At 46.5% G+C, this 14,508-nt stretch overlaps 1 protein-coding gene across 1 annotated transcript; it reads right to left on the reverse strand.

Annotated features, from left to right (window-relative positions):
- Nucleotides 1-12,843: 12,843 nt before the first annotated feature.
- Nucleotides 12,844-13,803, reverse strand: LOC146003491 (uncharacterized). The gene has a single exon (XM_083141782.1). It carries the CDS (start codon nucleotides 13,801-13,803, stop codon nucleotides 12,844-12,846), a length of 960 nt encoding a protein of 319 aa, XP_082997908.1.
- Between the last annotated feature and the right edge of the window lie 705 nt (nucleotides 13,804-14,508).

The following is a 14,508-nucleotide window of genomic DNA, read 5'->3' on the forward strand; positions in this document are numbered from 1 at the left end:
TTCCCATAGGCTACATTTTGGGGGGGGGGTCGAGGCGGCAGAGCATCGTTGGCCTGCAAAATTGTAGTTTCTGGAGTGTACTATACCGCGTTTGTTACAACCTGTCCCGGTTCCCGCGCTAGTTGCTCCCTGGCTTTTCTCGGTGCTGGGGAAAGTCAAAGCCAGGCAGCCAATTAAAATACGCATCGTCGCAACAGCGTCTACGTAAGCGCCTCTCTTCTGGCTTCCATTCGCTCCTCTCTGTCCAGCAGACGATTTTTTCCTCGTTTCTCATTGGCACCGAAACTGCCGAGCGCTCCCTAGCGCGGGAAAGGGGACAGGTTGTAACAAACGCGGTATACGTGGAAGTGAGGTTGACGTTTTGGTGCCTTCTCAAACGGTCATCTCTTACACGCTATAACCCAACCCCCTAAAAAAATCAACTTTAAAATCGTAGAATTGTAGCGGAAAAATTGGAGAACAATGCTCTGTTATACCTTTATATTCTGCAGTAAACTATTCCTCTACACAACTGAACCACTTGGCATGAAACCATAACCCATATCAGTGAACAAATACAGCAAGCAGAACTATCTATTTACCTGTCAACAAATTTTCAACTCAGTTCTTCCAATCCCTCACTGCACATGTACTCGTCCCGGAAATGACTGCCAAAACATTTACTGAAAGAAGCATTGCAGTTTTCGGTTTCTCGTCTAGCAACACACCTTGACTCACGAAACAAGCCTCAGTTAATACAGTCCCTAACTTCCAACCGGAAAGATACGAGAATTCTTGTGTTTTCGCAGCTGTTCTCTGGATAGTACAAGCCCTTGCACCTTTTTTAAAGCCTTCTATTAATTCCAAATTCCCCCCACAACTTCTGATTGGTCGATAGCAGTAGAGATGTTCAGCTCTCGAAACAAGAGTGATCAATATTAAGTACAAATAGAGCTCATTCAAGAAAATTTTCTCGAGTTTGTCGCATTATGCCATTCATCAACTGAATCAACATTCCTATTTCCATCTCTGATGACTACTGTTATGACAGTGTGAATTGTCACCTTTAGATTTTTTGTAGACTTAATTCTTCCTGTTTTCACGAAAGATGTAATTACGAGTTACATATCGAATGAAGAATAAATACTTGATGAGAAGAATCCTCACATGGTTTCTGAAAAGAGCATCAATTCTCTTCTTACAGTATTTTTAAGCAATCCTATTGTTGTCGTTTCCTCGCTACCTTTAAGAATACATTTTCAGCAAAGACAATTATGATAAATTTGGTAATTTGTGTGACTCATGACAGCGTAGGTTTGTATCATAAAGTGGTGATTCAGTTATTTATAACAATCTAAGTTTTGGCACACATTGCAAAGTGGCAATTAATAACAATGACATTCGTTAGAATGTTGACTATGCTTAGTATATACTGGTATGTAGGTATGTAAGAAAGCTTTCTGTACAATCTCAAGATGAATTGAGGAAACGAGCTTATCTTCTGAATGGTCAACGACAATTTTAATATTCTCTTGCACATATTGATATCTTTACACACAAATCAAGTTTTGCTACGCTTACTGATTGTTTTCAACAGATGAAATTTTTGTAGGAGAGTTTCTTTGTAAACTTTGGAAGTTTCAGACTTCTCAACTGTGAATGGTTCGCTTTGTGCTGTATGTTGAATTAGAGTGGGGTTACATTTGATGCCTGAAAACCTTTCATTCCTGTATGTATAATTTATATAATCCGGCTGGATGAAGAGTAGTTACTGTAATTTCACCCTTACTGGTAATTGTTTAAACACTGAATTAGAGAAACTGTATCATATCTTAGCATTGTTGCCTGAGTTTTTATCAGGATATTAATATTGTAATAATTGGATCCCATTGTGATAAATTTTGAGAAAAATTAAGAAAATTTCACAAAATTTTAAAATATTCTTGGAACATTTTATATATGTACACATAATACACTGGACAATATGTGCCTTTGTGTGAAATAAAAATCGTTATTTAGGCCCTAGTTGCCACGCCAAACAAAACCCCTAACACGCCCAAATTTCCTCAACAATAAAGCTATTATTTGACAAAATTTTCCTTACAATTCGGGAATCTTTTCACATTGTTATGTAATATTGCTCATGAATCTTGTCATAAGAAATATATCTGGGCCAAAGACATTTTATGTAGAACTCTGTTCGGTGGAACGTAAAACATGATTTACATCAATGAAGCAACAATTTTCTAAAATGTACGTCAAAGTTCAAATTACAAATGAAATGCAATAATTTGTTAGCAAATAAGCACAATATAACTGATACTTTATAAGTTGCCACGATCAGAATTCGTGCGTCTTTTGCGAGCTCATATTTACATGCAGAAAAGTATTTATGCGCCTAAAAATCTGTACTCTATTGTTAGATGTCTTTGGATAAAATGTTTCTCAAGTAGCCTATTTCATTTCTTATTTGTTTTGATTCTTCTGTGCGGAGGGTAAAGAATCATTCATGGATGGTGGCATTGACTAAGAGTGAAAGATAAAATGGTGGCCATCGACAAAGGTGCATATGTTCCTTTGATCATTGTAATCAATCACCTGTCTTGTTGATTCTCTGACTCTGTTTTGATGCGGTGAACCATCCTTATTCCTATTCAGGAGCAGCCTACGTCATCATTCACTCTTGCTTTTGACGCTCGTCGACTCTGAAAGACATGCTTTCAGCGACTAAAGCATCACCTGGTGGTCGCCGAGTGACAGTCCTCGCTTCCAGACGGAAAATCGTGATTTCGGCGCTCGCACTGCAACGTTTGTTTTGTCGATTGGCCGCGACCACCGCGCCACGCAAGGACGCCTCGCAAGGGGGCGCTCGAGTCGCGGGACAAGATGGCGGGAGGCGATACAATGTCTTTTTCCTCGAACTCTTTGGACTGCTGCACTCCCGAGCGACCACCCAGCGGGTACTCGTTGACAAATGGTTTCACTGGAGCGTGATAACATTCACATTGTGGAGGACGGCCGTGGAGTTTCCAGTTCTTTACTCCCAACTGTTCCTTCGACCACACACGAAATGGAGCAACACAACCGCACAGTGAGTCGTCATATTCATCACGAAGCATACGCTATGCAGGCTTTCTTCAGATGAAGTAGTTTTCAAATATGGTTGTGTTGGAGATGAGAAATGTCCCTTATCAAAAGTGGTTTGGAGTTGTATTACTCCTTACGAAATATTCTGCCTGTCAAGATGACTCATCCCCTTTTCGTTTGAATTTTAAGTCCACTTTTGTGTGCAGATAGGCTAATTGGGACTGGTCCTACAGTTTAAAGTGGGATCCCAACCCCTCTGTGCCTCCACCGTGTACCGAACCCGGGACCCCTTGATTACAATGCGACGACGTTACCACTACGCCACCGGGGAGGACCACACCACCTCGTACACATTTTTCAGGAAAAAGCTTTTATCGCTAAATTTGGATCTGCCACTGAAAATAGATGTAATGCTTGGTGGTTCCTTTAATGTGGATCTGTGATCATAAATCATGCGTGTGCATTCCAGTATAGGAAGGCCAGTATGACCACAACACCAGGGGGTGCTCGTTCGGCGGCGCAGATCGTATGCGCAGTTGTCCGTGGATGCATGACATCATCATTGAAACACACTGCACGGAAAAGGCTGGTTCCTTATGCAAATATTGAGAAATTTGACAACGAATATCTTCTAAAATATAGTAGCAAGGGAAAAGTTACAACTTTTACTGTTAATATTCATCCTTTCTAATCAATTTATCACAAAGTTGATTCAAATGTGTAAAATGGTTTTCAAGAAATCGTGTTACGAAGGAACCCCTGTTTTGTTCTCTCCAGGCTTCCAATGTAAGGCAGTCCGAACTTTATATTGTTTGCCATCTCTAGTATATACGTATGTAATCATGTATTATTTATACGCGGATCATCCCGATGCCGTAGTGGTTACGTCGTCGTCTTGTAATCAAGGAATCCCGAGGTCGATACCCGGTGCAGGCACATTGTGGTTCGGACTCCACTTTAAACTGTAGGTCCAGCCCTGGCTAGCCTTTCTGTGCATAAAACAAATTTAAAAACAAACTCTACATTTATTTATGCATATATAGTATGGTCCGTTATCTACATTTATAATGGAAGAATAGTGTGTTTTACAATAATAAAAATAATGTAGTAACCAGCCCTGTTACGGAAACGCCACTGTTTTAGAAACATATTTGTCTCTCAGACTCAAACTCTCGGACCAAATTCCAACTTCATATTTTTCTTGGTCCGGAACACACTTCACCAATTTCATGCCACCACTTCCAGTCCATAATTTAAAAGCTACCCAGTTAAAAGCCAAAAGACATGTTGCTTTCTTTTCATCTTCTAAACCTGTTGTGTGTTGGGGCGAAACCACCCGCCGTGTTCCAAACCCTCTTTCTACAAGGTCATTAGGGGACCGCGAGCAGCTGCAGTGAACCTGCCAGCCGGCAACAGGGTTGCCCTGTCAAGAAAAGTGAAAAAAAGTCTGATATTTCACAAATAAAATTAATTAATTAATTATGGGGACGTTGATGCAGAAAATGAAAATATCGATCAGTGGTTCTCTAGAAACATCCTTTCTCAGCGTTCAGTTAAAATTTGAAAATTATCTGTCTACTGGTTCTCGAGATAATCGTGACTAAAGTTACGCCCATAAGCTTACATGGAAAATTACTCAAACCTTCGCCGGGGTAGGAGATCGCCTTAAGCGCGTTGGATTTCTTTTTGCTCTATGTTTTTAAATAAGATTATTTTGTTCTTGTCAACTGAAATCATGCCTAAATGCTATGGAAAGCTGTGAAAACTATTATTAGAAAACTAACGGAAGAAATCTAAAATATCACAGCTTGATTGATATAAAAAAATGCGAGATTGCCCATTTTTGTGAAAAAGGCATTGTGCGAGATCTAAAAGCAGAACTTTATAATATTGTATGTAAATGTAAGGGTGTAATAAACGTGACTGCTTCCCAGGCACGTATCCAAGGGGGGGGGGCTTAGGGGGCTCAAGCCCCCCGAAAGTTTTACACTAGATACAATTAGGTTTTTGTCTTCTTGAATAATGTGACGATAATTTTAGGAGAGAAATACTTATCAAGGCAAGACGGAGAATGTTCTATAACCCTGTTGTTGATAATATTGCACGTAAACTTTTCTTACGCTTTCGGTGTTGTCGCAGCGAACTTGAACACTATGTAGAAGAGACTTGTCAGCATTTGGAAGGTGCACAACAAATGTAGCGCCGCAGGTAGGGCGATTCGGATTCATTGTAATTTTTTAATCTCTGGATAGCGCGAGAGGGAACGTTCTTTAAAAAGAGAAGGAGTCGAACTACTGGCAATATTTACGAATCGTTTTATCTGCGAAACGTTCTAGAATATAATGAAGATATTAATACGCGGCTTCAATTTCCCGGTTGATCTGTACAACAGAATAGGTGGAGACTTCAGAGGTAAGTGTGACAATTCATACAGTCGATTAGTGATCAGTCAGTGTCCATTGGTTGCTTTATAAGATCTAGTGATTCGAAAATGAAATGGACTAAATACCGTAAAGTAACGAAGTCTACCACTAGTTCCAGTTCGGTCCCAAAGCTAAAGACATTGACGACAGCGGAACTTCGAGTAGTGCTACGAGTAGTTCGGGTCGAAAGACGAAGAGATGGAAGGTCTCTCTCTCTCTAAAGTGAATATTTCGGCAGTATCGGGCTGGGCATTGGAGCGATTTATTAAAAAAGAAATAAGCTGCACAGATCAACTGAAAATCAAAGTTTTAAGTGATGATTTGGTTGTGCCAGGACCAAATTTTGTGTATGCAGTCCGAGAATTTCATGGCATAAAAAATACTTTTGTTTAAGGCTACTGGGTTCGACACACACTCAACAGACAATTTTGGACACTTGCGAGTGCTTAGGCATGAATCTGAACAATTTGGTGGGTTTCGGCTTTTATAAGAGCTGCAAACATGGGAGGACAAGACACATTAGTGGTGTTCAGGCTCGAATGAGAGAGAAATATTCGTGAACTGTCTGATTCCAGTTTCCAGCACACAGTTTGAATCTTGTGTTGTCGAGTGGATTGTGCATTCCGTGCATGTGTAACACCTTCGTAAAAACACTTCTGGTACATAGATGTTTTGATGCCTGATGAGAAGAAATAAAGGTAAAGCGTTCCCCTGTGCTTAGCACCACGCCATGAAGGCGTATAGGGGGTGTGGGGGTAACGCCCCACACTTTCTTGATCCGGTCGTGAGTGGGGGTGATGTGATCAGCATCACGCCCCTGACCGCCTTTACCACCCCAGGGTTTCCCCCAGGTACCCATGTTATTCGACGCTGGGTGGGCGCCGGGGCAATGGACAAACATACATACTGAGATGGTTCCGGCACACAATATTAATACATGGAAACAGAGGAGTTGAGTGGTAGAAAATGTCCCGATTTCACGTTCTGATTAAAATGACAGCCTTAAACAGTGGCGACGATTTAGGAGATAGTTGCTCCCCATTCTTTTGCCTCCACACTATCACACTATGGCCTCTTAATGCTTGTCTCCTTGTCCCCCCCCCACCCCCACATTTTGGAACCCAATTGCCACCACTGGCCTTAAACATACAATTGTGATACCCCTTTAAAAAATGGTGTTCAGCCGCCGCCCCGAAAGGATTTCCTGGATACGTGCCTGCTGCTTCCCGTAAAATATCACTGCACTCTCCACGTTCTTCTTCTTCTGTCTTTTCTTTGGCGCTGTCAATAGCTTCAACACGTTGTTTTTTTATATATATTTGTCACATATTTGTTTTAATTAGTATTCTGCTCGTTCCGCCACCTGAACGCAGCAGCTACGGCTCAAAGGGCAGTGTAGTTACACCGGAAGAAGGCTCGGAAATGGCAGGCTTCAGAAGTTAACTCATCCAAATTAAATTAAACAGGTATGTGCTCTCTCTAAATTTAAATCATAGTTCACAAATAATTTGATTAATAGTTTTAAAAGTATCTGTTTTATTTAATAGCATATTAATTGGTGCATTCTTCTCCAGCATAGCCATAGGCAGTGGCCACACTACGGGGGGGGGGGGGGGGGCAGGAACGCCCCCCAATTCTCGTTCGACAATTTCTCTCTCTCTCTCTTATCTGCCCCCAGTAAAACGACAAAATAAATAAATGAATGAATGCTCTTTTAGCCAAAATATGCATTTTTGTGTCGTATGTAACGGAATAATAAAAATGATTGCCCCGGGAAAATATGATTTACCCCTCCATCTTTACTATCGCTGTCACTAGCTACAACATATTTTGATTTCTATTGTTCCCACATATTTATTTTCATTTTAGTATTGTGAATCATATTCCACTGTGTTACCTCACGTAGCCACACACCCCCTCCCCACACACACACACGTACGACTTCAGTTGTAAGTTTTAGCCTAAGCTTGTCAAATATCCACTTATATCTTTGTATTCTTGAGCCATTTTAAAAAAAAATCATTTCGCTCCTTCTTCTGGACTATTTCATAGGAATGTTTTCCCACTGGAAGCCCCTTTGCAGATGGAGATCTGGGGCTATAGCCTTCCCAAGCCAGCGTCCCCTCCAAATACTCTCTTGGCCTCATGAAAGACAAATATATGTATTTCTACGAAATATTAATTTGACTTGGCAGTTTCTCTTTTCGAACAGGAATAAGTTTTAAATTTTAATAGCTTATAAATTTACACTAGCAATTTTGAGTAAAGGTTTTGCGTAACCCTAAAAGTACATTTAGAGACTGCAAGGTCAACTCTCGATATTTCAGATATATTAATAATTTTCATCACAACGTCTCGCATATTAAAACATAGATGCCAATTTCTGTTTATTTCCTTGTAATGCTGATCTCCGTGGCGAAGTGGTTAGCACAACGCTTTACGATGCCAAGTGCCCCCAGGTTCGAATTCCCGCCCGGGCATGGGTCTACTTTCCTTTCTTCAATTTCATCATATCATCACGCATCCTCATCTTTGCGATTAGCCATATGTGACAGGTAAGCGAAGTAAAATAAACTAAGTCTATTAATCAATTATTTTTTTAAACTCTTTAATTCTTCTTTAGCATGCCACGTTTTTGTTAAAATTATATTACGATTTGTAAAATGACGAAATTCTAAAGGAGAACACGCAACTTTCTTTGTAGCCCATCGGTCAGAAAGTTTCAGGAATATGGATTTTCAAAATACATTTTTTCACATGTACTTTGCCCCCTTTTAAAAGTAGCGCGTTTTCAATTATGTTACTAATCATTAAAAGGATGCCTCAATACCAGCTTGGAGGATGACAATTATTATTTTCCCCCTCCTAAAAGTAATTATATACTTTCGCTCTCTGAATATCCCACGTAAATGCTAGGGACCGACTGCTTCAGCCGAGCTCACTGCTTCTCTGGTGACGTCACGCGTTCGTGCAAGATCGGCAATCTTCGGATGGCTTTACCTAATCTCTATATTCCTTGCCACAACACTACAATCGCAAAGTACTTTTTCTTTACGTGGAATTTTTCTTAATTATTTTACCCGATGGAGGCACATAGTGGTTCGGATTCCACTATAAACTGTAGGTCCAGTCCCAATTAGCCTTACTGTGAATAATCAGTAAATTTTTAATTATTTTCTACCATCCCCAAAGAATGAACTTGTTATCTAACCAGTCGCAGTTCGTTCGTTTCCAAGATGGAAACCCTTAGCACCATCTCGTGCCGAATTGACAAAACACTTGTGTATTTTATCCCAATACTCCGGGCCCAAGGGAAGATGGACATGGAAATGGGCTAGGTGACCTTGAACCATCCAATAACAGACCAACTTACATGCACGACACCTTTACTCCCCAGTTGGCAGGGGCTGAAATGCAGTCGTAGTATTTACATCAGCAAGGCCTGCTGCTGTATTTACCGTAGTGTTGCAAACTGCACTGTTAAATATCTATGCACAGGGATTTTTCCCCCCACCGAATAATACCGTTACCAGTGTTGAGGCAGACCAGCGAAGCAATTTATTAAAGTTATAGTTAGAAGCTTCGGAGCACAGTAGACACACAAAACTATGATAACATAATATGCATGAAGGTGATCCATCGAGAAAGAACTTTTGTAAACATTGGAAGCGAAGGACATTTTTATGAAGACATGACTAATGAGTTTGCAAAGGCAGCGAGGGACTACATTTCACCTTTAAATAGCCACTAATTGAAGATCGTTTTGAAGGAAGAAGAAATTCTCAATGGAAGAAAGTGGAATTTGTAACTTCGTAAATGGAAAAGGATTTATGATGGACATATTTTCGTGAAGTGGTCGAACAGGGAACGTTATGTACCGAGTTGAATGGTGGCATCAATTTTCACATGGTGACACCCTAAATAAAGTTTGGGGAATAATCACCAAATTAAAGGGTGTTGGCTTACCTGGTTGTTTATTCTAAATGAACACTACAGCTAGATGAACACTACAAACACTAAGTAATACTGCAAGAGACCGCTCCCGTCGTTGTCCTGGAGATGGCTGAAATCTCTCTCTCTGGCTCTTTTTTTCCCCAGTCTTTCACCCCTGGTTCCAGGGGTCAAATCCCTTGCGTCTGGTAAGGCGGTTCCTTCTCCCCCCGTTAGGTGGCAGCAAAAGTCAGCGGCTTTAGGTGGCTGTCGCTACACCAGCCCCCCACGGAGAAAAAGGGTTACACCTTGTGTCGGAGGCGAAATGTTACGCGTCGACCAGAACGGGTGACGTAGTCACCTTTTGGTGACGGACTCTCTTGCCGTTGCGCCGATGGTGGTTGGTTGGTGGGGTGCTGTGTTGGTGTCTCTGAGGAACCCTTGGTTGGTGGGACGTCCTCCGTCCAGGTGTAGGCTGGTTTGACCCGGTCAATGCTGACGCGGGTCTCACGACCGTTGAGACGCAGGGTGAAGGTCTTGTCGTTTTTGCTTATAACTTGGTGTGGTCCGGAATACGGTGGTTGGAGGCTGCCTCGTACGGAGTCGTCACGGAGAAAGACGTGGGTGCAGGTTGACAGGTCCTTGAAGACGAAGGTGCTGGGTTGATTGTGACGGGAACCGGATTGTGGTCGCAGGCGAGCCATGTGTTGCCGAAGTCTGGAAACCAGGTCGGAAGGGTCTTCCATCCGGGTGGCTGTTGGTGGCACGATGAGCTCTCCTGGGAGTCGGAGAGGTTCGCCGTACACCAGTTCGGCAGGCGATGCTGCGAGGTCATCTTTGATGGCTGCGCGAATCCCAAGGAGCACGAGGGGCAGGGCTTCTATCCAGGTGGAGCCAGGGTGGCACATGAGTGCTGCCTTGAGGTGGCGGTGAAAGCGCTCGACCATGCCGTTGGCGCATGGGTGGTAGCTGGTGGTGCGATGGCGCTCGGAGCCGATGGTCCGTCCTAGTTCGCGGAAGAGTTCTGATTCAAATTGCCGCCCTTGATCTGTTGTGATGCGGGCGGGGGAACCGAATCGCGAGATCCAACACGATGTGAAGGCCGTCGCGACGTCCGCCGCGGTGATGCGTTCCAAGGGGTAGGCTTCGGGCCAACGGGTGAAACGGTCCACGGCTGTCAGGCAGTACTTATAGGGTCCCGCTGATGGGAGAGGCCCGATCAGATCGATGTGCACGTGCTGAAACCTTGCAGACGGAGGAACGAAATTGCCCAATGGTGCGTGCACGTGTCGGGAAACTTTGGTGCGCTGGCAGTCTTGGCACGATCGAGCCCAAGCGCGACAGTCTTGCTGGACTCTGGGCCAGACGAAACGCGACGCGATTAGGCGCGCGGACGCTCGGGTACCGGGATGACTGAGGCCGTGCAAGGCATCAAAAATGCGGCGGCGGTGCGCGGCGGGTACATACGGCCGGGGTTTCGCGGTGGAGGTGTCGCAGAAGAGCTTGACTTCGGTGCCAGGTATGTCCATGAGCTGGAGGTGGAGATCGCAATCGCCGTTCAGGAGCTCACGGAGCTCATCGTCCTCTTCTTGGGCGGAGGCGAGGGAGCGCAGATCGGGGGAGGGGGTGTTCCCGCGAACTGCGTCCACCCGCGATAGCGCGTCCGCCACCACGTTAGAGGTGCCTTCAATGTAGCGGATGTCCGTGGTGAACTGAGCGATGAAGGAAAGTTGGTTGAGTTGCACTGGAGGTAGTTTGTCACGCCGCTGCTGGAAGGCGTAGGTGATGGGCTTGTGATCCACGTATATGGTGCAGTGTTGCGCTTCCAGGATGTGACGAAAGTGCTGAACGGCTGCGTAGACTGCGAGAAGTTCGCGGTAGTACGGTGGCCACTCGGTCTGCTTGGTGGTGAGTTTCCGGGAGAAAAAGGCGAGGGGTTGCCACAAGCCGTTGGCGAACTGTTGCAGGCATGCACCGACGGAGGTGGCGGAGGCATCGGTGAAAAGTCCCAGCGGGGCTTCGGGATGCGGATGGGCCAGGAGCGTGGCGTTGGCAAGGCTGGTCTTGCAGGCCTCGAAAGCTTGTTCCAGGTCCGGCGTCCATGGGAATGGCTGGGATCCTCGGAGGGGGGTGACGGCAGCATGCAGAGGAGCTTGGTGTTCGGCAGAAGATGGCAGGAAACGACGGTAGAAGTTGATCATGCCGAGGAAGCGACGCACGCCGCGATCCGTGGCTGGTCGTTTGAAGTCCTGTAGGTCTGCGATGCGGTCGGGAAGCGGTCGTGTACCGGCAGCGGAGACTTCGTACCCAAGGAACGTGACGGAGGGGGTCCCAATCACACACTTCTGGGTGTTAATCAGGATGCCGTGGTCCGAGAGACGTCCGAAGAGGGCGCGTAGGTGTTCGCGGTGTTCCTCGTGGTTGCGTGATGAGACGAGTATATCGTCGATGAATGGAAAGCAGAAATCCAGTCCTGAGAGCACTTCGTCGATGAAACGCTGGAACGTCTGCCCGGCGTTGCGTAGTCCGAAGGTCATGTATGGGAACTCGAACAACCCGAATGGCGTGGTGATCGCTGTCTTCGGGATGTCGTCTGGGTTGACAGGAATTTGTGTGTACGCCTTGACCAAGTCGATGACCGAGAAGACGGTGCATCCGTGGAGGTGGTTGCTGAAATCGTGGATGTGCCTCACTGGATAGCTGTCCGGAATCGTCCGGGCATTGAGGCCACGGTAGTCCCCGCACGGTCTCCAGCCCTCCGTTTTCTTGGGTACCATGTGCAGCGGCGAAGACCAGGGGCTGTCGGAGCGACGTGCGGTGCCTTCGCGCAACATGGAGTCGAATTCGGCCTTGGCTATTTGTAGGCGATCTGGAGCTAGGCGGCGAGGTCGGCTGGACACGGGGGGGCCCGGGGTCGTCCGGATGTAGTGGACCGTGGAGTGACGAACTTCTCGCGGCGTGCCGGCGGGACGCGTGAGCGTCGGGAAATCGGCTAGGACGTCGCTGTATGAAGAATCGTTCGACAAGGCCTTGATGCTGGGTTGCATAGTATTCGTTGGCTGGCAGGGAGCCGAGAGTCCCGTTCGTCCGTCGAGCAGGCGCTTGTTGCGACAATCCGGCAGCAGCTCAAAGTGGTCCAGGAAGTCCGATCCGATGATGGGCACGGAAACGTCCGCGACGACGAAACGCCATGAAAACTCGCGACGCAGGCCGAGTTTGAGGCAGAGGGGCAGAATTCCGTACGTCTTGATCGTCGAGTCGTTTGCGGCACTGAGCACGTAGTCGGTCGGATGGCGTCGGTCCGGGAGCAAACGTCTCGGGAAACAACAAATATCCGACCCTGTGTCGACGAGGAAGCGGTGGCGGCTATAGCGGTCGGTCACGTACAGGCGGCTTCCACCAGGACGGCAGCCGTTTGCCGCGACTAACGGCTGCCGTTGGTGTTTGTTGTCGCGGGCGCGTACGTGCATGGGTCGTTGCACCTCTGAGCCTGGTCGCCGAAGCGGTGGTGATACCAGCATATTCCCTCATCTCTTCCTCTTGACGGCGATCTGCGGCCGTAGCGGCGCGGGCTGGTACGGTCACGCGATTGCGAGCGACCGCGGAAGGCGCGAAAGTCGCTTTGCAGGGACGCGACTTGACGAGTTAGCTCCTCGACGCGTTGGAGAAGCCGAACCGTGTCGGAGGCGGGCGCGAGTGGCGTCGCGGTCGCGCAGATAGCCGGCGGGTTGGGCGAGACGAACTGTGCGGCGATGTTGCTTGTCGCGGGGGTGAGCATGGGGGGGCTCACCTCCACGATGCGGTCCGCGAGCGTGGCAAGTTGGTCCAGCGGAAGTTCCGAAGACTGCACCTGCAGAATCGCTTGAACTTGAGCGGGCAGGCGTTGGAGCCACAACGTGCGCAGCAAGTCGTCACGCATGGGAGTGGTGCCTGCGAGTGACTGGAGGTGACGTAGGAACTGGGACGGTTTGCGACTGCCCATTTCTTCTTCCATCAGGATCTGCCGCAATCGCTGATTTTCAGACAGGGAAAATCTTCGCGTGAGTTCTGTCCGCAGCCGGGTGTAAGGGTCGGTTGCCGGTGGTGTAAGTATAATGTCTCTCACTTCGAACGCGTACCGACCTTCTAACTGTCCTACGACGTATGCGAACTTCGTCTCCTCCCGGGTGATGTGGGCGATGGTGAACTGGGCCTCCACTTGGGAGAACCACAATTCCATGTCCTCGGGCCAGAATGGGGGGAGCTTCACACTCACTCGATGTACGGAGTCCTGTTGCGATTGTACTGCGTGCGGTGCTGGAGTCCTCGGTTGAAGTGCTTGCTGTCTGAGTTGCTCGTTTTCCCGCCTGAGTTGGTCGAGCTGCGCTTGAAGTTCCTCTGTCATCGCGGTGTAGTTGGTGCGTCCAGAACAAAGGGGGTTGGGCGCGTCGTCTAGCGTGAACTTGTTCGATCCGGCTGGTATGGTACACAAAGGGGGGTAATCACGATTCACGGCCCCCCAAAAAAACGATCACGTCGGGGTCACCAGTTTGGGGAATAATCACCAAATTAAAGGGTGTTGGCTTACCTGGTTGTTTATTCTAAATGAACACTACAGCTAGATGAACACTACAAACACTAAGTAATACTGCAAGAGACCGCTCCCGTCGTTGTCCTGGAGATGGCTGAAATCTCTCTCTCTGGCTCTTTTTTTCCCCAGTCTTTCACCCCTGGTTCCAGGGGTCAAATCCCTTGCGTCTGGTAAGGCGGTTCCTTCTCCCCCCGTTAGGTGGCAGCAAAAGTCAGCGGCTTTAGGTGGCTGTCGCTACAAAAGTATCTAAGATCACTTCACTGAAAATATTCTCTTACTGCTGCAAAATGTAAACTTCTTCGTTGCATATTCTGGCTTTGATGTTTTTTTTTTTTTTTGTTTTTTATGAAGCTGTGCATGGGGTCCTATAGGCTTGAGCTCCCCTAGCCTACCACTCGTTACGAGCCTGGTACTACAGGGTTAATCAAAAATAAGGAGCAGATTTCAAAATATTATTTGAAACAAACAATGCACGACAGAAACACAAGTCTCACATCATTGGATAGATTAGGGTTCAAA

Source organism: Lepisma saccharinum, chromosome 20 (genome assembly GCF_977018435.1).
Source record: "Lepisma saccharinum chromosome 20, izLepSacc3.1, whole genome shotgun sequence".
Classification (NCBI taxonomy): Eukaryota; Metazoa; Arthropoda; class Insecta; order Zygentoma; family Lepismatidae; genus Lepisma; species Lepisma saccharinum.